At 37.0% G+C, this 24,206-nt stretch overlaps 3 protein-coding genes across 4 annotated transcripts; all 3 read right to left on the bottom strand.

Moving 5' to 3' along the window:
- Window positions 1-50: 50 nt before the first annotated feature.
- Window positions 51-3,635, bottom strand: LOC111334253 (uncharacterized). Of its 2 annotated transcripts, none has more exons than XM_022939948.2 (4): window positions 3,284-3,635; window positions 2,099-2,338; window positions 1,418-1,629; window positions 51-1,122 (listed from the first exon to the last, which is right to left on the bottom strand). In XM_022939948.2, the coding sequence occupies exons 1-4, from the start codon at window positions 3,633-3,635 to the stop codon at window positions 853-855; spliced, it is 1,074 nt and encodes a 357-aa protein (XP_022795683.2). In that variant the 3' UTR covers window positions 51-852. The 2 variants fall into 2 exon arrangements, with proteins under 2 accessions (XP_022795683.2, XP_088587043.1); XM_088730917.1 differs by having other exon boundaries at window positions 3,350-3,629.
- Window positions 3,636-5,484: 1,849 nt separating this feature from the next.
- On the bottom strand, window positions 5,485-11,264 carry LOC111347270 (pyridoxal kinase). The gene is made up of 10 exons (XM_022954535.2): window positions 11,075-11,264; window positions 10,240-10,294; window positions 9,777-9,881; window positions 9,204-9,287; window positions 9,039-9,073; window positions 8,484-8,569; window positions 8,127-8,172; window positions 7,729-7,831; window positions 6,960-7,145; window positions 5,485-6,095 (listed from the first exon to the last, which is right to left on the bottom strand). Exons 1-10 carry the CDS (start codon window positions 11,165-11,167, stop codon window positions 5,977-5,979), a joined length of 912 nt encoding a protein of 303 aa, XP_022810270.1. The 5' UTR covers window positions 11,168-11,264; the 3' UTR covers window positions 5,485-5,976.
- Window positions 11,265-14,231: 2,967 nt separating this feature from the next.
- Window positions 14,232-22,413, bottom strand: LOC111334697 (importin subunit alpha-7). Its single transcript, XM_022940517.2, has 13 exons — window positions 22,182-22,413; window positions 21,968-22,060; window positions 20,687-20,783; window positions 19,939-20,030; window positions 19,465-19,596; window positions 19,170-19,258; window positions 18,923-19,022; window positions 17,168-17,331; window positions 16,731-16,809; window positions 16,340-16,465; window positions 15,906-16,033; window positions 15,209-15,384; window positions 14,232-15,103 (listed from the first exon to the last, which is right to left on the bottom strand). The coding sequence occupies exons 1-13, from the start codon at window positions 22,302-22,304 to the stop codon at window positions 14,913-14,915; spliced, it is 1,590 nt and encodes a 529-aa protein (XP_022796252.1). The 5' UTR covers window positions 22,305-22,413; the 3' UTR covers window positions 14,232-14,912.
- Window positions 22,414-24,206: the final 1,793 nt, after the last annotated feature.

Genomic DNA, 24,206 nt, shown 5'->3' with positions numbered 1-24,206 from the left:
TCAATGGCCAGTGGAGGCATTCCTCAACTGTGTCAAAGATACTGTAAATCTGAGTTTTCATACTTTTTATTTGCATTTAAGAACACTGGCCCAAAACTATACGACGCACCTACAAAAATGTCTTGGAAGAAATCTCTTTAACAAGACCCTAAGCTAAATAAAATCAGAGACATCACTGACTAACTAAGCTGATCAAGAAACTGAAGTCTCTCAACTTATTTCAATCGGGGTTAATTTTTCTTTTGAAACAGAGAATTAGAGGGCCTGTCGATAGGGAAGTGAGGTAAGAAAGATTACATTGCTCAAAGAAGGGGCAAGTTTGATGGAAGGATTACAGTGTTTTAAAGTACAATCTTTTTTTTCTTAGTAAAAAACTGATGTAAATATAAATATTCCTCAATAAATTTATAACAACCACGAGCAGGTAAAGAAAAATGTTACAACTTTGATTTTATCAAATTGACCTTGTGCAGTCACCAACACATTCGAGAAACTTAACTTATGATGCAATATGTTTGTCTTTCACAGAGAGATGAAACAAAATCCAAAATTCTTGAGTGATACTAATTATATATCCTTAAATAAGTTCTGCTAATTGACTTGTCGAACAGATTTTATTATTTACCTATTCATGGGGGAAGGAGGTGAGAGGTATTCGTTTGAAGGTGCTAACAAATAAATATCTGTCAAAAAAATTATATCAGAAATTAAAATAGACTGCAATTGTTGATGAAGTTGAAAAAATTAAAAGTTGATTTTTCAAGATGAACAAATTATGACAACTTCTTTAAAGAACCAGTTCAGAAAAATTATTGTATTGAGTTTCAGGCCAGCTGAACTCTTGATGCAAATTTATTTTTTCTTCCATGTTCCTGTCTGTTTCTGTTTACTGACTGCATTCTGTGTCTGGGCATAACGTTCTTCAGATCCCTCAATGGAACCAAGTTTGCCAGATTGGTAGTCCCTAAAAGCTTGCTCTATCTCCTCCCATTTGTTCATAACAAATGGTCCATGCCTGGCAATGGGTTCATTTATTGGTACCCCTGCAATCAAGAGTACATGGATGTCTTCATTGGGATTTGCATTTATCTGAAAAGTGTTTCCTTTTCCAAGCACACCCACCTAAAAAAAAAAAAAAAAAAAAAAAAAAAAAAAAAAAAAAAGGGAGAGAGAAAAGAAAAGTGAGTTTCCTTCATGAACAAAATTCAAGTCTCTTTGAATGTTTTAAACTTATAAACTTCAACCAAACCCAAGAAAGGTGGGTGAAATCTCATGAGAGTAAGAGGAAAGCAAATTATCATGTGGCATAATGAAATTGTGGAGATATCAATTTGTGGATTGGTTAATTTTCTCTTCTTTGTTTTACTCTCAGCTAGGGATATAAATGCTTAAGATAATTTTGGCAATGATTTCTTACCATTCCCATCTCCACAGAGACTCTTTCGTCAGTGAATGAACCAGCCCCTCTCCAAACATAAGCAAATCCATTATACTTCTCAGGAATGTCCTGAACAAATGATCCACCAGCCTGTACATGAATGTCCAAGAACATTATTGGTGTTCGTGTGTCTATAACAGCTTTGGCTCCCAAGCTTTCCCCTGCAATAACTTTCACCTTGGTTTTCCCATCTGGCAAAAGGGATGTAAGAGATGATGAAAATTTGACCTACTTTGAGTCATAAGTTGCTCTTGGCTGCATTCAACACAGTTTTTCTCCTCCTTCATTCTAACCAAATGTCCTTGCATTATAAGTTTGCTAAATGTACTTACATGTGAACAAGTAGTTTGCTATAAAAAGAGAGAAGGGTCAAATTATCCTAAAACTGACAACAAGGGAGGCACTGAAACCACAATGGAAAACTTGAAACCACTCAAACTGTATTGAAAGTGAAAAACAGGAATACTGACGAAGTCTCTAAACAAAAGAAAAAGGAAATTTTGTTATAATGTCAATTAAAGCTTAGGAACCAGTCAAGTTGAAAAAAAAAATGATTCTTTACAATAAAAAATTACCCCCTTAAATGATTCAATGGTTTTAACAGAAAAGTGTTGAAGATTCTTGAGGATACAAGGAAAACCTTACAAGATCAAATCATACCTGGGCTGCTGACCACAGGAATTTTCTTAGCATCAGTGTCCTGGTACCTTGGTTTGATCATCTTCTCTTTTGCCGGCAAGTTTACCCAGAGTTGAAAGCCCTCTGATCTTCCACCTCTCTTCAGAAATTCATCAGATGGCATTTCACTGTGGACAACACCAGATCCTGCTGTCATCCACTGAACCCAGCCTTCTTTTAAAACACCATTATTTCCAGCACTGTCCTGGTGTTTCATCTCTCCTTTACACAAAAAGACATGATTCAGGTTAACCCTTTACACCCTAACATCAATATTCATATTCTCCATATTCTTCTCATGATAGGGATACATTTCCCTTAGTACTGACAAAGGAGATTTTGCTTAACAATCAAAGCTTCTTACTAGGTCACTGATCATTCCCTTGATTCCTCCTACCTTCTCGATACATGGTTCAGCAGTATTATTGTTGGAGGAAATTAGGTGTTGAACACTCTTAAGGCTTACCTGAATAATTCCAAATAATGAATAAAAGTTTGAAATAATAAACTGGATTTCAGCATCATGGCTTCTTCACGAGGTGCTACAAATTTCTTCACACACACTTTCTGGGTATGACCAGAATTTGGAACATTTTTACGAGGTTGGACAGCGGGAGAACTTGCACAAAACCAAACCAATCAATAATACGTCACGCTCCTCCATCAACCCACCTACTTATGGACCCCCCGCTGTCATCATAACGTACACAAGGTTGGCAAATTCGCTCTCAATGCTTTTGCTTGAGGAAAACGAAGCAAAAACATAAAATAAAATAAACAGTTTCCCTTTGCTTACTCTGACCATTTGAAGTAATATCCAAATATTTGGTTGGAAGTAAGAAAAAAATATTTAATTATTGCGTATACGTGAAGCTTCCGAAAATGCTAATACTAAATAAATCATCGAAACAAATTGGTCTTCTTCCTCTTCGACATAATTTTATATTGAGGTACAGATCTCGAGTTTACCGACGTATCTGCTAAGATAAGCAATGTGTACTCATTTTTGGTCAATTTCTCGGAGAGATTAAAAGCTTTAACACCTAGTACGTAATTTGACAGGTTAATTCGACGCGATAATTCGATCAACCGCGCTCTTTCTTTTTCTCATTTTGAAAAAAGCAAGAAACAAAAATAAAAGCGAAAAAACAAGAGAACGTGTCTCACCGTCAATAAGATAAGTAACGGTCTCAAATCCACGATGAGGATGATCAGGAGCTCCTACAGCCTCACCTGGTCCGTAAACCACCGGTCCTAAATGATCCAACATTAGGAACGGGTCACATTGATCGATGCGATCTCCGACAGGTCTTCGAACTAAAAATCCACCGCCTTCCCTCATCTGTCGGGACTTTTCAACACGAGTAACACCTCGGGCGACAACCATTTTGTCTTGCGTCTTAAGATCCAAGTGGAACACTACTAATAACAACGGACATATAAACTTTGACGTCTGTCGACACGTTATTAACGACCGTGCACGGATTTGTTTATATTCCAGATAGCCTTGACCCGACATGCAGTGCGCTCTAAGGATGACAAAGCGAATTTTAAGCATAGTTATCAGTCACGCATTCTTCTTCATGCAACGTCAGCATTTCAAACAATTTGAAACTTCTTGACGATCTCTTTCCGGACGAAAGGCACGTAGAGTTGTAGGCGTCGTTTCCTTTAACGATTACCTAGCTTTTTTTCGGCGTAAAAAAGAGGCTGAATAATCAGAAGACTAGGACACTTGTCGCAGACATGACTAAGATACATTTCATACCGGGAAGTTTTGACAAGTTTTGCAAGTTTTTATTTGTCTTCGCTTTGCTTGATTCAAAATAGGGTCGGTCTTCATTAAGCAGAGTACTATTCTAACAATGTTGAAAAAATTACCAGTTGCTACCTATCCGAGAAAATTGGGAAATTGATACCGAAATTTGTTCAATGGAAAGATAAACCAAATGTTGTCTACAAATCCAACCAAAAACGAAGACACTTCCTGGCAGAAAATTTTCCTGTTAGGCAAATCAGTAAATAGATTTAGATTTAGCGCCAGAAACGTGAGCGGCAAGAGTGACCACGTGACTACGATTTTCCCGCCATTTTCTACCTTTGCCGGTCGCACTTTGCCGGCGTATATGAAAATTAAGGTAAGCTGTTTCGCGTTTACTGTGTCTACAAGACTTTTTTCCCTATATCTCACCGCGTAGAAGTTATTTGTCGGAAAAAAGTACACCAACATTATTTCCTGTAAGTGCCGAGGGCCGATGAAGTTTCATGTTGAAAATCCTTCAAATACCGCACTCTTCTTCATAGACACCTGCAAGAACTCACACTAACTCATGAGACGGCTTCCATCTCATTTCGAAGTGACGAGCTCACGTGAAGCTAAAGCTGTAAGGTTCTCGCTGTTTTACGTAAAAAGGTGAAAGGGAAAGCTGACGTTTGCCGTTTCACGTAAACGTGGTGCTAAACCTTTTCTAATGCTTAGTAAAACGCATGGTGGACCATACCGACCCCCCCTCCTTAAAAGGTGCTGAAGCTGTATTAAGCACCCCTTAGATATAAACTGCGATGGGGGAGGTAGGGAGGGTCAGGGCTAGGCTTTTGTACATTATGCTTTTGTTTCCCCACTAAAATGCTCCACCTTAATGCTCCATTTTTCCCACTAAAATGCTCTGTCTCCCCAAAAAAGTAACTAAAATGCTCGGATAATGATCATTATACAAACGGTTAAATTAATTTGAAAGTTAACACTTCCGTACAAGTGTATACAGGTTTATGTTTTCTTCGTGACCCATGTAACTTACACAGGTTATGAAGAAAACAACCATGGCCGCGTTTTGAGTCTCGAAAGGTAAAACCGCTGACTTGTCCTCAGTCTCCAGCTCCACTCAGCTGTATTAGGTTGTTTCGTGAATTAAAAGCGGGACTGGAAAAAGTTAATTTCTATTTTATTTTCTCGCAAAAAATTAATTTTCCAAGAAAATGCCACTAAAATGCTCAAATAATGCTCATTGCTTTTGCCTCACTAAAATGCTCGAAAAAATGCTAGCATAATGTAGAAAAGCCTAGTCAGGGCTTGAAAATAGTGGATACTGTATCACAAAATGACGCGAAGCCAATCAGAAAATTGATATTTGTAAGCTCAATTTCTGCCTCTCTCTCACATCCAGTTTAAACGAATACTAAAGTAGACCACATTCTGATCATAATCACCGAATAAAGGACCGTGAAAAACCCAGAAAACTTATAATACTGGATATGAAAACTACACCAAAACAATTTGTCCAGCGACACCAGACCACCCTAAATTAGCTAAAGTCACAAGGCTTTGGGAGACACATGCACTTATGTGAAATGAAGACACAAAAGAAAAATTAATAATAATAGGTTTTTATTTATGTCCATCTCTTTAGGTTAAACAGTGGTTTTCATGAAAGTAAGAATTGAGAAAGTTAATGCTGTATGTTAGTCAGTGGCAGACAAGGGGGCAGGTAAGGAAGCATGTTCTGTGTACACAAGTCTGACTAGTCCAAAAAAATATATTAAGATAATTAAGTAATACCATACATAGTTTTTTTTTCATACAGCATGTCATTTATAATTAAGAGTTGTTTCCATCACTCTGCCACCCCTTTAAAAACATTTATACCACACAAAAAAATTTCACATCAGTAAACTGGTTTGTGATTCTTCATTCCTCCCCATCTCCCAAGAGCAATAAGTTTTGAATTTGTCCCTAACGCTATATTATGTATGTAAAATATCTTGAATTCTAAAGCACATTTTGCTCTACTTTGGTCAAGTTATTAAAATGGTTTATTTTGGGGAAAACTAATCTTTCAGTAGTTTCTACTTAAAAAAAAAAGTCAATCTGAAACTATTTGAGCTTTAAACGTTATGTTTGGATTTCTAATGTCATCAAGACTTTGAACAAGTCGTAGTTCAATTTGTCCAGCTGTAGGTTTGTTTCCTTCACCAGCCAGTCCTATGAAAAAATAGTAACATAATAAAAAAAGGTAAAAATAGGAACAAAAGTAAAGACATTTAAGTTAGACGAATCAGTGAAATCCATGTCTTTATAAGCTATTGATGATCTATTTTCTCTCAGGCAATTCATTATAAAACAAACTATGATCATGTTAAAATGTTAGAGATGTCTGTAATTCAGTATCTGGGTTTTCAAGATGACTTTTTCTTGTCAGCAATTTTTTTTTCTTCCAAACTGATTTTTAACCCTTTGACCCTGTAGAGTGACTAGCAACTAATTTCTCCTTGCAGCAAACATTAGGGTTAGAGGAATAAAGGAAATGATCACCAGATAAAGAAGCTCTTGATTTTTAAAAACAAATTCTCCTTGTCAACACCTCGGGAAATATATACAGAACAGTATTCTTACTGATGCTAGGTTGTAAAGGATTAAAGTGAAGTTGAAATATATAAAGCACATGAACCTTCTCAAACTAACCCATATCCTTTAAAATAACAGAGGGTTTTGCTCTACTCAACTACTGACAGCAACTGAAAAAAGGGAATTATGATTTGCTAATAAGGTTTCCCAATGAAAACCCAACCATTTGCCTTGGTAGAATTTAGAGATCTGTAGCTTACAGTCTATAGCCACTGAGGAAAACAATCATATGAGAATGTTTTGCTGTAATTTACAAAGGCTATCATTTCAGCTTAGGCCCTCTTGTTAAGTTTTGCTGTTGTACAATTTTGCAGGGATTTTTTTTTCCAGAAACTCACTTTGGCCATTTAGAGACAATCCAAAAATTCTGCAAAAGTTAAAATCTGAAATGTTCATGCCATATGATATGTTCAGTTGTATTAATTGGAAAATTTCACTTACGCTGTGCATGAGCTAATGTCCGTTTCAGCACAGCTTGAACTGTTGATACAGTTGCCTCACAAGCACGTGCTAGATCATCTGGATGTCTATAAAGCCATGCAAGAAGGACACTAGCAAACAAATCTCCTGTTCCAGTGAAGATGGCATCTACTTTGGGAATTTCCATCCTAATGCACTTTTTGTTGCCTTGTTTGAAAAAATTAGAACAAAAATTTAGTACTTCTTTTTCAAGAGAAATAGGTAAATGAGTCATGAATGATCATTGAGGGTAGTACTTGCACTCTTATACAGTTGATGGTATATTAAAAACATTGCTGTACACCCAGAATGCAGAATACAAAGTCTTTACCATTCCCCCACTTCCAAATAGGAAAGGGGGAAAAATAAACCATGAAGTTACTAGCCATGATAAGCTGTTTTGGTCTTATATTTAGTATAGATAAAATGTTGATAGCCTTTGCTTTCCACTTGAAAAGATGTCTAGATACAAGAATGGTAGACCCGTGGGATATGAATTGATGGTTAAGTAGTGATAATTAGTAAAACAATATGCAGAAGCCACAGAAAATCTTTTTACCATTATGATATTATAATCAACCTGTCTCCATAGCAAGATCTCACAAGTGCATCAAACTTGCATCACTTGTGCAGTTCAAAGCTAAGAAAAAGTTAAGTCTCTTAAATGTTTTGGGTCTCTAAGAGGCTGGGTTTGAGGCTTGAAAAACTTTACTGTCTTGTAGTTTTAAGAAAAGAAACAATGAGCACTCACCATTGACAGAGCTGCCAAGAGCTATTAGTGTTTTGCTATCTCCCAGTTCTGAGCTCGTAATTACCACAGTCTCGGTACCTCTATCATGAAGTATCTTCATTGCCTGACGATGAACAAAACAAAAAACACGTAAACAAATTAAAACAACTTAGAATATACAATCTTGTTATTATAAATTTCAAGTAAAAAGAACTTCACAAAAGAGCTGGTCAGTTTTCCCTCCCATGCATCAAACCCACAAAAATTTGATTTGGACATTTCACTTTTTTAAATGAATAGTTCTATGTTCAATTGTAATCAATTGTATTGTAAACAAAACAGAAGGCAGAAATCTTCATAAAGCACAGTTTGAATCCAATACAACTGTTTTGTATTTAAAAACTAAAGATCCCTTATACCTTAAAGGCTTCGCTTTCATTGGTTATCTTCATACCAGTCAGAAGTCTGTTAAATATAATCATGGAAATTAATTACACTACATTTATTAATACTGTTCTTAATGCTCCCCCAATATTTATCACATGTAAACTGTAATGCAAGTGGTCCCCCCCCCCCCCCCCCACCAAGAGAAATTTCATTGCAGGTTATCCCCAAAGTAAAAAGAACTTCACAAAAGGGCTGGTCAGTTTTCCCTCCCATAATAAATTTTGCACTTTGTATTGGTACTACACTGCAACCAAGATCAAGAATGCTCTTATTCTTTTAAGAGGAATGCTCTTATTTTTTTAAAGAGGCAAGTCTTCAAATATACTCACTCTGCTTCAAACTGATTTGGTGTTATAATATCTGCTAAGGGAAGAAGCTGATCTCTGTAGACTGGTAACAACTCTTCAGGAACATACTACAAAAAAAGAAAATAAGAAATAAAAATGAATCTTACACAAATTTTTGCTATATAAAAGGAAGATAAATTCATGATATTTACAAAGGCTCAAATTGTTTTTCTTATTTTCAAACATCAGTGCTATGATAAATAACAGTTTCCACACTTTTTCATTGTTTCCTTGGATATAGAATGAAGAAATCCCCACTTATTTCTTAACAAGTTAGGATCATTTTCCTAGGAGATAAGATTACTAGAAGCAAACTCCAAGAAATGCCCTTCATTTTGGATTTATATGCCCTAACTAAAAAATGAGTCATTTATAAGTAACCCAACTTTTTTTAAACTAAATTGAATTAGCATATCAAGATTAAACTCTCTGCAAAGTTTAAAAGAATATGAAGGTAAAACTTAGAGCAAAGGCCATTTTCTCCTCAGTCATCCTTCTTATAAAATAATCAGACAGAATCATTTCTCTCATACTTACAAATTTCCCTGCATCTCCCATGACAGGATCACAAACTTTAAAAAAGAAAAGAAATAATGTCAAAATGTGATATTACATCATAATCAAATTAACTCCAGATTCAAAACTGAATGTTAGTGCATGGAACTTTTCCTCAATTAGAAAGCTCAAAGCTTATAAACATACCAAACACTAGGTTAGGATTTGCTTGTCGTAGATCATGAACAACTTGAAGTACCTCCTCCAAAAATGATTTTGAACCTACATAACCTTGGATAAAACATTAAAATTATTATAAAAACACTTAAGGCAATAAAATAGTCTTGATTGATCTGGTCAATCTGAGGGTCTCACTCGCAGCCTAACTCACCATGGTAAGTCACTCATCAGAGTGTTGGCATGACGAAAGAAAATATGTATAATTTATAAAATGGCCAAAAATTATACTACACTAACTACATCTAAGGATTTTGTATAGCATTGCCTGTGGTTGGTCAAAAAAAAATTACAAACTCTGATGTTGCATTGCCCCAGTTAAATTTATTAAGTAACTGTAAGCTGTAACTCTGTAACTAGTTTGACATCTTAACAAGTCATCATGTTCAAAATTACATAATGTACAGTATGACTGTAATTCTGCAGCAAGTAGTTTGAAGCCAAGAGTAAAAGTTGATGATGTAGTTTAGTTTTTCTGGGTGATCAGGACTATACAATTAACTACCATTATGATAATAGTTTCCTAATTTACTGATGATATACCTGTCAGAAGGTGAGAGAAATGATGTAATTTGTTTAGCTTGAGCCCATCAAATAAGACTTTGAGTTCATTAGCAACCAGAACTTGCCCTTTTACATGGTCGTATCCTTTGAAAATAAGGAAGACAACAGTTGACAGAAATAGTGTGATGGCGCTACCAACTAAAGAAGCTCTTGATTGTTAAATTCATTCTCCTTGTCAGTACCTTAAGAAATGTATATAGAACAGTGTGGAGAATATGCATACTGATGTTTAGGTATAAAGGGTTAGGAGTTGAAAGAGACAGAAGAGAGCAGAGAGATTACTAATAGGCAGCAAGCTAGGAGGAAAAGACACATCTTCCTCTTTCCATCTCTGCATTTACCCACCCAAAAAAACACAATATGTATCCCACTAAAAAAATATTTGTTCACAACAAGTAAGAGCTCTATTGAGAAAAAGAATCAAAATGTTTGTCACACAAACCTGTGTGGTTAGAAAGTTGAACTGAATTGATTGTATCAACATCAAATCCAAGAACCTAAAAACAGAAACTAGAAGGTTGAGTCTTTTAGGCTTACTGATCTATTACTAGTCGGTAACTTATCCTAATTTCTAAGGCATGAGACAACCAGGAAGACTGGTACCTCAAAAAGCTAGGACGGCAGTCTATTGCAAGTTACTGCCCCCTTTCCCTTCCCCCATGCCTTCCCTCAGGTTTACTTAAAACTTTTCTAGTATCCTTAGTTGTGTCATACCCTTCAACACAAAACCAGCTTGAGTTTGAGCTCCAACAGTTCAATTCACAACCTAGCTAACCAATCACAAAGCCACAACATTTTAAGCCCAGTTTCTGTTGCATGGTACCAATTAATATCCCTGGGGGGGGGGGGTGTAATTTGAGAGTGAAGTGTTTGCCAAGGAGCAAAGCAAAATGACTGGCTGCCAGCTGGGGCTCAAACCTGAACATCTTGATCCACAATCTTGAGTCCATTAGGCCAGACCTCGAGTCATCCAAGTTACAGAGTCTCAGAAACTGAGCCAGTAAGTTAATCAGGTTTTGAGTTTACTAGGGGAAGGGTAAGTGTGGACAAGTGGAAAGGTAACATATTTCATCATTTGTCCTTTACCACAGGTATAGATTATTCCCATCGTAAATGTCTGAGAAAATGACCAAAACCCACGGTAGCGATACATAATTTTAACTAAAGATCTACGTTTTAAACGTTTCGCTTGTCCAGTTATAAACTGAGCATAGGCTTTTAGCGTCTCTAAACCGCGGGCACCCCCATACATATTTCTGTAAACATAAGTTACAAACCTGAAGAGGAAATGTGGCGGAATCGTTCCCTACATAGCCTGATACTACGTGACTTTGAATAGATAATACTCTACACAACGAGGTAGCTTCCATTCGATCTCGCACTTGTAAACGTTGTGAGATTGGTCAATCACGCGTTTGTCGCTTTGTAGCAACGTCCTGAACACGGGTAGCTGATAGCCTCGCCTGCTACAATGGTTGGGTATACATCCTACTAAAATTTGAGGGAGGGGAGGAGAGTTTATTTATTCCTGGTAGGGGTGGTGTTTGTTATGTGTCTAGGTTCCTACAAATTACAAATAAAAACTTACTTTAAGCAATGAATAAATGAATGAAAAACATTATTTATGTGTCAAATCGATCTAGCCGAGTGTAAGAAACCCTCTACTAATAGGGGACACCTAAACTCAATACAGTAAGTTAAAATTAAACTAATTTAACTATTTACAATTGATAAAATTTAAATACGTCATTAACATTAAGAACTAAAAGTTTAAACTGCCTTATTTAATACTCATTATTAAATCAAATAAACACATAGGGCGTTCCCTGAGCCAGCTAATTGTTCACGTGCTACATAAAACAGTTCTCACAATCGTATTCTAATTCAGACGAAAGGTTAGTTAAACAAATCTGTTTTTTAAAAGATTGTAGAGAAGGTGAGGTTTTTATGTTAGTTGAAAGTCGATTCCACAGCAAAGGGCCAATATATCTTAGGGAATGTTTTCCATAAGTAACAGTATTAAATCTAGGAATGTGGAAATCTGCGCCTCTGAGGTTGTAAGTGGAACTTTTCAATGAAAACAAATTTTTGACAGTCGGTGGGCACAGATTATGCCTCACTTTAAACATGAAACAAGCTATATCCTGTAGCCTTCTTTCATAAAGAGATTTTAAATTAGCCTTCTTAAGTAATTGCTCATATGTAGATTTACTATCTCTGAAGACTCCACGCAAACCCCTCTCCTGAGTGCGTTCAAGTTTTCTCTTGTCACTTGCTCGGCAAAAATGCCAGGTGAGATGGCAGTAGGTGAGGTACGGGAGGATAGCAGCCTTAAAAAGGTGTAGTTTAGCAACGGTGGGCACTAAGTTTTTGAGTCTCATTAGTACACCTATCCTCTGGTTAGCTTTCTTGCACGTGATATTTATGTGCACCACAGGCAGCCCAAGCTCACTGCTAGAAAAGCGGACGTGACTCTTACAGTGTTGCGCAACGTTTTATATTTATAAAGGTTTGTATGGGATGTTATCGGTTTGCCTTAAAGGAAAGAAAAAAATGTCTTGTTTTGAAATAAAATGGACTTACCTTATTGCCTTGTTGTTTTCTTTTTTGATTCCTAGCGCCTCAGGCCATTTTGAAGCGTTTTCGGGGAGTTAGCGTTATGTTGGTGTTCTTTTAGCAGTTGAACACCAACATAGCGCTAACTCGCCGAAAACGCTTCAAAATGGCCTGAGGCGCTAGGAATCAACAAAGAAAACAACAAGGCAATAAGGTAAGCCCATTTCATTTCAAAACAAGAAATTTTTTCCCTCTTTTAAGGCAAACCGATAACATCCCATACAAACCTTTATAAATATAAAACGTTGCGCAACACGGTAAGAGTCACATCCGCTTTTCTAGTAGTGAGCTTGGGTTGCCTGTGTGTGCACACTGAAATTAAGCTTGTTGTCAATAGTGACACCTAGTAACTTGATACTGTTCATAGAATCAATGTCAGTTCCTTGTACATTTACTTTTATCTCATCTCTCCTGTCTCTTTGTTTATTGTTAATCAACATGGTATGGTATTTGGAGAGGTTCCCCTTAAGTAAGCAAGTAAGTAAGCAATCATTCGAGTTTGAAAAGGAATAACTACATGCCCCCTGAACTGAATCATTCTGAGACGCCGTTCGCTCTTTGTTTCAAGTGAATTACAATCTTTCTTCAACCACGCCTCTAGTTTCTAGAGCTGATCGGCCGTTTAATCCAAGATTTGTGATTTGAGCCAACCACACGTACTTGAACTATCTAATCTTTTCGCGAGCTGAGGACTACTATCCGAAGTAGACGAGAAGCAAATATGCTCTAGTACCGCAGTATTGCTGACATCACAGTAAGCTACAACCCCGGACAAAACTGCGAGACATTTCAATGCAATTTTTAATTTCCCGCCATGCAACAATCGTTTTTAAAACGAACAAACTTGCCCCCCTCCCCACCCCTGGTACAATGTTGTTGGGGCTTGACAGCTCAAGCATGCATTTCTTGTGTTACCGGGGAGGGGGGAAACAATCTTTGAATTTGCGACGGTAAGTATTTTTGTCTTTGGAATATCGCTAAGATCAGAATATATTTGACTTCTGAGAGCACAAAGACCCTCGTTCATGCTTATGTTATTTGTCGTCTGGACAATTGTAACTCGTTGCTCCTCAGGTCACCCAAGTATATGATTCAGAAGCTCCAGCGCGTTCAAAACTGCGCTGCACGCCTCGTAGCTAGGCAACCTAGGACTGCACACATTCGCCCCGTCCTTAAGGAGCTCAACTGGTTACCTGTGGAGCAGCGAGTTACCTTTAAAGTATTACTGTCAACTTTTAAAGCTCTCAATGGTCTGGCGCCTCTGTATCTAAGTCAACTTATAGTCCCATAACAGACCCTACAAGAAATCTTGGGTCAGCTAGCAAACATTTATTAGAAGTACCGAATGTGCGCCTGAAGAGCTTTGGGGACAGGGCCTTCTCGGTCGGTGCCTCAAAGCACTGGAATGATATTCCCTTAGACATTAAGTCGATCAGACGACGTCTTTAAATCTAGATTGAAAACATCTTTTGAGACTTGCTTTTAATTGATTTTGTCTTAGTAAGATTGTTAGTTAGATATTTATTAGATTGTAAAGCGGTATAGAGCTTTTGTATATACCGCTACAGAAATAGTTATTTTTGTCAGGGTGAGTGCAAAAAATAGGTATTTTTGTAATGTGTCTCAACAGGTTTTGTCTGAGGTTGTAGTTTTGTACGAGTCAGCAGGGCGTAAAAAGGTAAGAGAGGTCTGAAAATGTTCGCATGTTCCCAGAGAACATTGACAACGTAACTTATACACAACATTAGTACCGGAAACTTTTTTCCTGCGTGAGGGGGAAAAGAAAATGGAGTGACAATACCAAAAAGTCAGTTCAGCTAGAAACTCTCGGAATATTTATTGTGTATATACAAGCCTTTTCAGCATCACTTTCGCACCTCTGATACGCCAACACCCTAATATCAAGTCTTTGCCTTAAATTAAAAATGTTTAATTAACACCTTGAATGCAAACTAAATCGCATTCAGCTTCAGTATTTGATCCATTCACCAATGCCTCTCGAAATTTGTCAAGTCCTTGGCTTTGGTGTGTCCAAGATAATAAGAGTACTGTACATTTTCATTTTCGGCACTGGTTGCAGACCGAACAAAGCTAACATTAACTAATCACTCGGTTGTTCTCTCTCTTTGCTCTCGCCAATAATTAAGGGGAATATCCTTGGGGTGCTTTCTCTCAATGCGCTGTTGCACTGCGCCTCTATTAACGGGGCAGGAATCTCCGTGGGGTCTTTATTATGGGGTTTGTTGGGTGGGAATTTTGTTTTTTGGGACGCACCATAATGTATCTCACTCTCTCTACTCGCTCATACGCGATGGGCATATCCGCCCGCGCTTGGTACACTCAAGGTGAGTGTATGCGTGGCATTTTCATGAGGGGAGGGGAGGGGCAGGGAAGCTTGGACTGTCGTAAACGACTCCTCCATTGCCTGAAGGAGCATGTTTCGTCCACAGTAGGGATATGGAATAACTCAAGTCTCAGTTGAATCGTGTAACCCGCTGTTTACAATTGGAAACCTCCTTGAGGCATGGCAACGCCAGTCCCAAATTGGTATTGGTCGGAACTCTGATCAATGCCTGGCATAATTTTATCGTCCTCGTCCTCGCCACTGAAATAATACTCGATTATTTCGAACGCTTTTCTGTAGATTTCTTCGTTGTCGTGACTTTGAAGGAATTCAATCTTGTCTAGCCCTATAAAAGAAAGAAACGTGTTCACTGTCAATTTTAGTTCATCCGCTGGCACAGTGATAAGAAACTGCAGCATTTCACCGTCAAAAGCGGAAAGAAATTCCTTACCGTATGCCTCCTCTACCATGACAGCGAATTGGTTGACACCATCTGTTTGAAGTGCATCCTGTTTTCCAATTCTGAGGATGTTCTCTAGGCCACTGAGTGCTACTTGAACAATCTTTGAATCCATTACTGTTAACAAGTCACAAAGGGGTCTAATAACGTCTTGACTCACGAGATACCTGACCAGAAAAAAAAAAAAAAAAAAAACACAAACTGTTACAACAAATTTTGAGGGACAGCCGTCCATCCACATATAGTAGGGTTCAGTCCCCTCGCATCAGTATATATTTTTGTTTTCGCGCGCAAATTTTCATTATGGTATGTAGTTGTCGTTGTATGTTCGTAATGCTTCGTCTCGTGTCCCTTTAGATCCAAACCGTGTGGTATCTTTTAAGCGTTCATTTCGCCGGGTTTATTTCGTTTTTTGTCATTCATTAGTTAGGTTAAGTATAATTAAATTTTGTTACTGAAACCACTGGTCAAGAATAACCTGTAGGGTTCGGGTAACCATTGAAAAATGTTACCGGTGCTTTCGTTACACATACAAACCTGCCTGTGTTATCATGAAAAATATAGTCTGGCTGGACATTGATATTAGTTAGTTGTATACATTGTTCAATGTGTCTCCTCAACTTTATCCTGGAAATATTCACCTTGCCCTCATAAATAAAGAGTAGCTAGAATAATCACAAAAACTGACTTGATCTGCTCTGCTGTCCCTCCAGAGGTTGCATTAGTTATAGCCCATGCCGCTTCTTTTCTTGTTTTAAACTCTGCCTTGGCAAGGATCTCCACCAACATGGGAATAATATTGGAATCAATCACTGCCTGTTAAGAGACAAATTGAAGACAATTGATCAAATTTATTTCCTCATCAACTTAAGCAGAGTACAAGTACAATACAATTTTTTCCTGCAATCCTGGGCAGGCAAGGGAAACAAATAACTGGTCATCAACTACAAACTGTAAATAAAAAAAAGTAAATTTTGAAAAGCTACCACTCTAAAATACCAGCTTAAAAGAAATTAATTACAGCACCTTTATCTAGAATCATCAACTTCTAGTCAATATCTGACAAAACTAAAAATATTGTTGTTTGCCAGTGAGCATCCTATTCACCAACCTCAACCTTACCTGAATCTGTGCTCTGTTACCAGCTGTGATGTTAGATATTGTCCAGCATGCCTCCTTTCTGATGCTTTCTCTTGAGTTGCTGAGTAGATGTAATAGACTTGGAAGAGCATTACAGTTTAAGATGACCTGTTGCACAAAAAAAGGATAAATACTCAGGTCACCACAGGTTCCAATGTTTTCAGTGTATAAGCTGATTGGTTGCGGGAGTGGAACAAGTTTTTTATATTACATACTCTGCATAGGGAAGCAAGACTATTGCAATTCTGAATTACTTTCCACATTTATATGAAATTTGCTCTCATCTGATGCTTGCAAGTATGGGTACCAGTAGGTAAAACACAAGAATCCTGATTCCTAATATTGGATTGAAAAAAAGGGTTCCAAGCCGTACCTGAGTTTGCACATCATCACCAGTTACAATATTCCCCACTGCCCTGAGTGCTGCTGAAACAACATGACTAAGGTTGTGCCTGCAACAAACAAAGAGAAAAATCAAACAAGACACGAAAAAGTTCAAACTATAGCACTGGTACAATACATTGACACAGTTTCTCACAGTACAGTTGCTTCCAGTCTGGATCTCAATAGAATGACCAGCAGTAAAAATTTTATGGAAAAATTTGTGACCCAAATCAATTAAATTTATTTGTAAGAAAAAGATAATACTATATTGTTGTGATTTTTTTTTTTTTTTTTTTTTTTTTTTTTTTTTTCAATTCAACCAATTTCCTGGTGGTGTAGAACTCACTGAATTGTACCTAAGACATAAGACGTGACCTAAATACCATTCACAAATTGTATTTATGGTTACACTTTTTCAAGACTTACATTAACAGCTCTACTAATCTTCTGCAAACACCAGAATCTATGACTGCTTGGATCTTCTCATTAGGACCATCTGACAGATATGACAGTGCCCAACATGAATCAGCAAGAACATCAGGATCATTAATGAAGAGAAGACGAGCTAGCACTGGCAGACATGCAGACACCTGGAACAAAAAAATAAAGTGAAAATCCCTCTGTATATCATAAAAATTGTCTTTAAAAGTAACCCTTTCAAACAGCATTTATAACCCTCAATTTCTTGTCCTGATTATTGTCATTCTAGTGGTTACATCATTTGAATGTTAATGGTGATGATGTGTTCTGCTTTTAAGGTTGTCTTCTCTACTGCACTGACATTCTTGAATGAGCAAACCCATTTCCATAGTAAGCAAGTAAGTGAGTAAGTAGGTAAACACTTTAGTTATAGAGGGTAGCACTAAATAGCTAAAAGCTAATAAACTTGTGGCCCTCAATTATAAAAATAAGAGTAAATATTAAGCTAAATGGTAAAATAATTTAGACTACACTGTTCTTTAAAAATTACATTAAAAAGACTCTTCTTAAATGCAGGAAGAGAACCTTTTTGTCTTAATTCTAAAGGTAATTTATTCCATTGTCTGCATGCTCTGACTAAGAAAGACTTTCCACCTTCTGTCTCGTGTATATACTTAGGGAAAACTAAATTAAATTTAGCATACCTAGTATTTCTAGAGTGGACTTGATTATAAACAGTAAATTTTGAATTAAGTAATTCGGTAAGGTACCTTAAATAAGTTTAAAACTAAAGAACAACAACTTATCTTATTTTCTTCATAAAAAGCAATCCATTTTAACTTATTAAATAAACGTACAGATGGCAAATCTCTATCAGCAGACAGAAAAACCCTATAGCCACCCTTTTTTGCAGCTTCAATACTGTTCAGACTCTTTATCACAACATGATCAGATAACACTAGCGTAGGTAATTATAGGATGAATTATCAAGTTGTAATATAATAATCTTTGCCTAAGAGGCAGATAAACTCTGATTTTTCTGAGAAGCGCTATACGCTGCGAGAGCTTGTTACAAATTTTATCAACATGTTGATTAAACAATAGGTGACTATCAATGTCCAAACCCAACAGAGTAGCATTAGAAACATTTCTCACTAGTTCATGATCACTAAACTTCACTGATGGTTGAAAATCCAACTTGGATTCAAGTCTTTTGCCTGTCATGATCATTACATTTGTCTTGTCCACATTAATGGGAAGTTTATTTGTCACAGCCCAGTTTTGGATTTCAGCAGCAGAATTATTGAGGTCACATTCAAGGTTATGCATAAACTTATAGTTGGCAAAGCAGGTAATGGTCCCATCATCAGCATACAGATCTGTCTGCGCTGTGATGTAAAGTGGCAACTCATTGATAAATACGATAAAGAAAAGAGGACCCAAAATAGATCCTTGTGGCACCCCATGGTTAACACAGGCCAAAGAAGAATTCTTTCCATCAAAGCAGACTAACTGATGTCTACCCGAAAGATAAGACTGGCACCAATTATATGCTCTGTCAGTAACACCATATGCCTTCAACTACACAATGTGTCATTCATGGCCACAATTCTCACCCTCTCATTGGATGAACACTGCCCCTCAGCCACAGGCCAATCCCAAATGTAACAGTTTGCCTCAACATAACCATTGACATAAAAAGGAAAGACAGCTTTCCAACAAATTTGATTAAAATGCCTCATCAAACATCAAATGGCATACCTTTGAAAAGTCTGGTGGTGGGTTTTTTCCTCTACACAAATTGGACAGGGCCCAAACTAAGTTTTTTGTCATTGACAGCCTTGGTGATTGTTTTAATAGCCTTCAAAAAAAATAAAAGTTGTCAGCAAACAATATTACTTTGACCACATTAAAAATAAAAAAGATAAGAGCACATTTCTCTTGAACATGCTACATAACTTTGAGAAACAAAAAAAGCAAAGACAAAGGGTCAAGAGTGCCAACTTACTCCAAAACTGGCTGTAGCATTCCTAAGTTAAGAACATAATCTCGGCACTCTGCACTATCTCCAGCTATATTTCCAAGAGCCCAGACTGCCTAAAAAGTCAATGATAAAAAGAAACAATAGAAAGAGACATCCTACTATGACATCATTCTACCGTTGAGGGAAAAATGGAGTAACCAAGAATGAATTATCACCTCACCCCAGAGGAGAGGCAATACCCTTAGCCACCTAATTTTAGAAAACACTGAAAAAAAAAAAAGGCCACTAAGTGAAATTGCCACTGTTAAGATTAACTGACCTGCTCCTGAACATCAACATGTGGAGACTCGAGTAAAGTAATGAAGACAGGTACAGCTCCAGCTTGAACTACACACTGGGTTTGTGGCGATGTCCCAGATGCAATGTTTGTCAGTGCCCAAGCAGCTTCAAACTTTTAAATAAATTGATTACAACAGTTACTTAAAATGAAATTCATCATCATGACAAGATGTACACAAACTGTATGAGCAGGTCACCTTTTACTGTGGACCTTAAGTTTGTTTCATTTTGCCATAAGCTATATCAGCCACTTCTCTAATAAGAACCTTGCTTGCCCTAAAAAAAAAACTGTTCTAGGGGAACAAGGAGAGAGAAAAAACTAGTTCTTTGAAGAATCCAGTCATTTGAGATCATAACCAACTTGTCTCAGATGGGCAGATGAGTAGAATGTTTTTGGCCTGCCTATACCACATTCTATGCTAAAAAGGAAAACCCTGCCTGCAAGATATCCTACCTGTAACATGCTATTGTCATTTCGCTGCAAGAAGTAGATAAATCTAGGAATAACCTCACACCTAATTACATCATCAATTGGTGGGTGGGGTTCTACAGGTAAAGAAAATAAGTTACATTAATAATGTAGTTAGCTGAAAATATGACAGTGGAAGCACTCTCTCTCCTGGAAAATAATTCAGTAACACTTAGCCAATAAGGTTAAGCACCATGTTTACAGCAAAGGCCACATAACAGAAATTGAAGCTTTTATGACATAAATTCAGCCATTTGTGCACCAAACACAAAAGTATTTCCTATACCAGTGAATGAGAAATCTTTAGGAATTTTTCCACAGGGTTGAGTACTTCGTAACGAGGGAGGTTAAAAAATCAGAATTCATGTTTTACTTAAATGCTTAAGTCCTAATTTAACTGTGCTAAAACTGGATTGAGAGGATTATTCAAATAATCATTATTTTCCTGCAGTTGTACATCTTGTAAAGCTGAGTGAGTGTTACAAAAAATAACATTATTGTTAGTTAATTCATTGAGGATTTTGTATGGTGACAAAGGGGGTTGTGTAAACATAGTTTTAAGAGGTATTTAATGGTTTGAAAGGTAAGAACATTTTAAACAGCAACCCCAACCATAATAATAACAGAACAATAATAACACTAACAATAATAATTGTACTAATAACAAAAAAACAATTATAAAGTGCCATAACTATGCATAAGCAAACACAAAACTTTATGACATAACACAGACCTTTGGATAGAAGTTTTCTGAATTTTTGCATAGCTGCTAACTGCTTCTCCTGTTCTTCTGAGTATAATGCTTCCACTACATCAGGCGAAAAAACATCCTGGAAAAAGAAACATACAATTGACAGTGTCTGAGACTATGGCTTGTCACTTGCTTAGCAATGAGACTAAAAATTTGAGTGTTCGTGAATAACATATTAATACTACTTGACTGCTCACAACTTAAATTTTAAAGGATGCTACATCACACAACACAAGAAAGAACTTAACCATTAATTCCAAGTTTTGCACTTCTCTTTGCACTGTTCATAAATATCAATATGAATGGAAGCAAGTTTATTTGCTTTAAAGTGACTAATTCTTGTCTGCATTATCTTTGGAACAAAATTACATATTAGGCTACCTGTAATGTACCAATACCAATGTACCAAACCCAAAAACTTAAGTTGGGTAAAAACTGAGAAAATTTGTTTTGGATCCAGTAATGCATCAATGGCCCCAAACAATTCTCATATTCATGAAGGTTGATAAAAATTCCAAGGGGAGGGGGGTGGTGGGCTTCAAAAACCCATTGTTTCTGACAGAGAGGATGCAGCCCAAATGTCACCATTTTTTAATATGGAAGTGTACGAGTTGGTTTCAAAGCTCGGTCTTTTATAGTGATTTTCATAACTTACATATAACGCACCAATGTTTAATAAATTATATCAAAAGCGAAAGACGATTTAGAATTATGCAAGCTAAAAACAAATTTAATACTTAGTTTACATGAAAAAATTATTTTGAGAAATAGCATAAAGAAAAAACACTCAGGTTATGAATGTAACACCACAAAGACGTTTTAATACGAAAATAAATAACCTCTTTATCGATGACGTGCAATCCCAATGATTTTAAATTTCAATTAAACGCGATATAAAAGGAAATGCACGAAAATGAGCATAGTTCTGTTTGAAGTATTACTACTCATTTTGGTCTAAAGACAAAATGGTAAATAAAAAATTTTTACGAAAAATGATATATGTTTGTAGCTCACATGAGCTCAATGTTTCCGGATTTAAGGCGACCCGGAACGATACCAACTATTGCGGAGCTTATAAGCACGAACGTGACAAGTGACTTTGTCCCATAATTTTAAAACATTTAAAACAAATAAGTTCAGCAAATAATCATGTCGATACAATCAGATGACTAAATATAGGAGTTCTTCTCCACCAAGCACTAAACTAGGTTTTAACTAAGGTTTTGTGAAGGAATTGGGACACACATTGTGGGCTTTCCTTACCTGACCAACGTGGTTTGTGGTGAGTAGAGTCTCCAGCTCACCAGGCTGCGAAGATGATTTTCCTGTCATATCAACATTTCTTCTCTTAAACATCTACAACGAAACACACCAAGCCGTGACGGAAACAATTGAAGAATCCAGAAACAAAATTTGGAAAACATAAATCGAAAAATCACGTACAAACCACGCTGCAATTTTGTACATATTTTCTTACTTGTTCTTCCCGTTTGGCCTTTCGGAGTTGTACTCCTTCTTCTTCTCGCCTTCGCCTCATCTCTGCAGTATCTAAGGCTTTGTTCTTGTAGGATTTCAATCGTGCATTCGCCCGAGTCGCCATTTTCAAGACGGGTCGAGGGAAAGCACAAAATCTTACAAAGAAACGAGGAAGGTGGACCGCGAAATTGAAAATGTCTCGAGGTTTTTTTCGGCTCTTGTTCTGGGTGGCGTGCTTCCACCTGAAAATGTGCGCTTGCGCAGCATCAACCTACTGGTGTCCAGTCTTCGCAATCAAAATTGCGCGGCCGAGCGATGTGAATCGCGAGACGGTAATGCGGGTAATGCTATTGGGCCGTGAATTTCCTCTATGTAGAAACAAATTTTTGTGTTTCTAATTAAGAAATTTTTGTTGGGAGCTACTTTTTGCGATTTTCTTCACTAGGAGGGAACGAAGTTGCAAAATCGAGTTGTTTCAGCCTACATTTGACATTTTCCGTCTGACATTTCTATATTGAACTGAAGCAGAAAAACATCTCTCGTTGACTTAGGGTAGGACATTTTTGCCGTTTTTGATTTTGCTTTTTTTTTTCAGTGAATCCAGCATAATTTTAAACCCGCAGATTTATGTAAGAGGCGATAAATAAGAAGTGATTTTGAGATTGCGCTGCAAAATTTGGTCCAAGATCTGAATGCTGCCTGGCAAGTCATCCCGGAGATATAAAAGACTGGAAATAGAGAAAGGCTGATACGAATATCTCTTTATCTCGAAAAGAGACGAATCTCTTAGAAAACCAGAAAAATCGGCTGTCAGATAGGTAACCTGAAACTGAGAAGGTCGCACATTTGCTGTATCAGCTGTAAGACTCTGGAATAATATACCCTTATCTACTAGAGAAGCAGATTCTGTAGCCTTTTTTAAGGTTATAATTAGGTTGATGCGTTTTAATTACTTAACTGAATCGAGATTCATATGATCTCTTCTAAGTCATAATGATTTCTTGAGTTTTTCAGTTGATCGGGCTAATTCGCGTGTTCTTATTTCTTCATCATTTGAATTTTTGTTTTTGTTTTATTTCTAGAACTTGTAATCAACAGATTTACTCAGGGCCAGAAGTTTTTTTTAGCCCGTGGCTATCATTACGGACATTACGTGCTACCCTGTCTAAATAAAGTCTTTTTCATTATTTAGTGGCTCCGAGAATATACAGCTTTAGACCACTAAGACCTAAGAACCCATCCAGCAAATGCAAACGTATTTCCAGGTTTAAATGTTGTTTTTCTCGGCTTGGAAACAAAATTGGAAAGCGACAACCAGAAATAAATCGCCGGCGGCTCGCAAACTGTTTTCTCTGATGAGAGTTCAAGATGTCTGAACTAATCGGAGATTGCAATGGTCTCGCCTATAACTGTACGCTATAACTGTACGCTATAACTGTACGCTATAACTGTACGCTAGAGGTTGATTACGAGTGTTTACTACGAATTTTCATTAGCTCTTGGTGATTTTCGTCTGCGTACGAATTTATAGAATTCTGAGTGGTTGTTGTGTTCAGAATCGAACATAAACACATGACCGATCTTTTATGACCAAACCTTTACATCTTAAGCAAGATGAACATATATAATATCTCCTGACAGTATCAACCCCCCTCCCACGGTATCAAATATCAATGTCATGAGAAAAACGGATGTGATTGCGAATTCAGGAATTAGGCTCTTGATTGTTGGAAAAACTTCTCCTTGTAAGTGTTATAGAAAATGTAAAGGGGATGAACAAGATAAGCAAGATAAGCAAGATAAGCAAGATGAACACATAATCTCTCCCGACAGTGTCACTCCCCCCCCTCCCAAGGTATCAAATACCAATGTCGTGAGAAAAACGGATGTGATCGCGAACTCAAGAATTAGGCTCTTGATTTTTGGAAAAATTTCTCCTTGTAAGTGTTATAGAAATTGTAAAGGGGACAGTATGGAGAAGTTGCATGCTGATGTTAGGGTGTCAAGGGTTGATAGGGACTACTCT

The sequence above is a fragment of the Stylophora pistillata genome, chromosome 8 (assembly GCF_964205215.1).
Source record: "Stylophora pistillata chromosome 8, jaStyPist1.2, whole genome shotgun sequence".
NCBI classification, from domain to species: Eukaryota; Metazoa; Cnidaria; class Anthozoa; order Scleractinia; family Pocilloporidae; genus Stylophora; species Stylophora pistillata.
This window is presented reverse-complemented; position numbering and strand designations above follow the sequence as displayed.

Bases quoted from the DNA above. Each gene is read 5' to 3' on its own strand.
- LOC111334253 (XM_022939948.2), bottom strand. From the start codon at position 3,635: ATGTCGGGTCAAGGCTATCTGGAATATAAACAAATCCGTGCACGGTCG. The intron at 2,339-3,283 runs GTGAGACACGTT...TTTTGTGTAAAG, and splicing joins CGTTACTTATCTTATTGACG to GAGAGATGAAACACCAGGAC. The intron at 1,630-2,098 runs GTATGATTTGAT...CCCTTTTGCCAG, and splicing joins TCCTGTGGTCAGCAGCCCAG to ATGGGAAAACCAAGGTGAAA.
- LOC111347270 (XM_022954535.2), bottom strand. From the start codon at position 11,167: ATGGAAGCTACCTCGTTGTGTAGAGTATTATCTATTCAAAGTCACGTA. The intron at 10,295-11,074 runs GTTTGTAACTTA...TTCTGTTTTTAG, and splicing joins CCGCCACATTTCCTCTTCAG to GTTCTTGGATTTGATGTTGA. The intron at 7,146-7,728 runs GTGAGTGCTCAT...TTTTCAAACAAG, and splicing joins TCTTGGCAGCTCTGTCAATG to GCAACAAAAAGTGCATTAGG.
- LOC111334697 (XM_022940517.2), bottom strand. From the start codon at position 22,304: ATGGCGACTCGGGCGAATGCACGATTGAAATCCTACAAGAACAAAGCC. The intron at 22,061-22,181 runs GTAAGAAAATAT...GTTTCGTTGTAG, and splicing joins AGGCCAAACGGGAAGAACAA to ATGTTTAAGAGAAGAAATGT. The intron at 19,259-19,464 runs GTCAGTTAATCT...TTGACTTTTTAG, and splicing joins ATGTTGATGTTCAGGAGCAG to GCAGTCTGGGCTCTTGGAAA.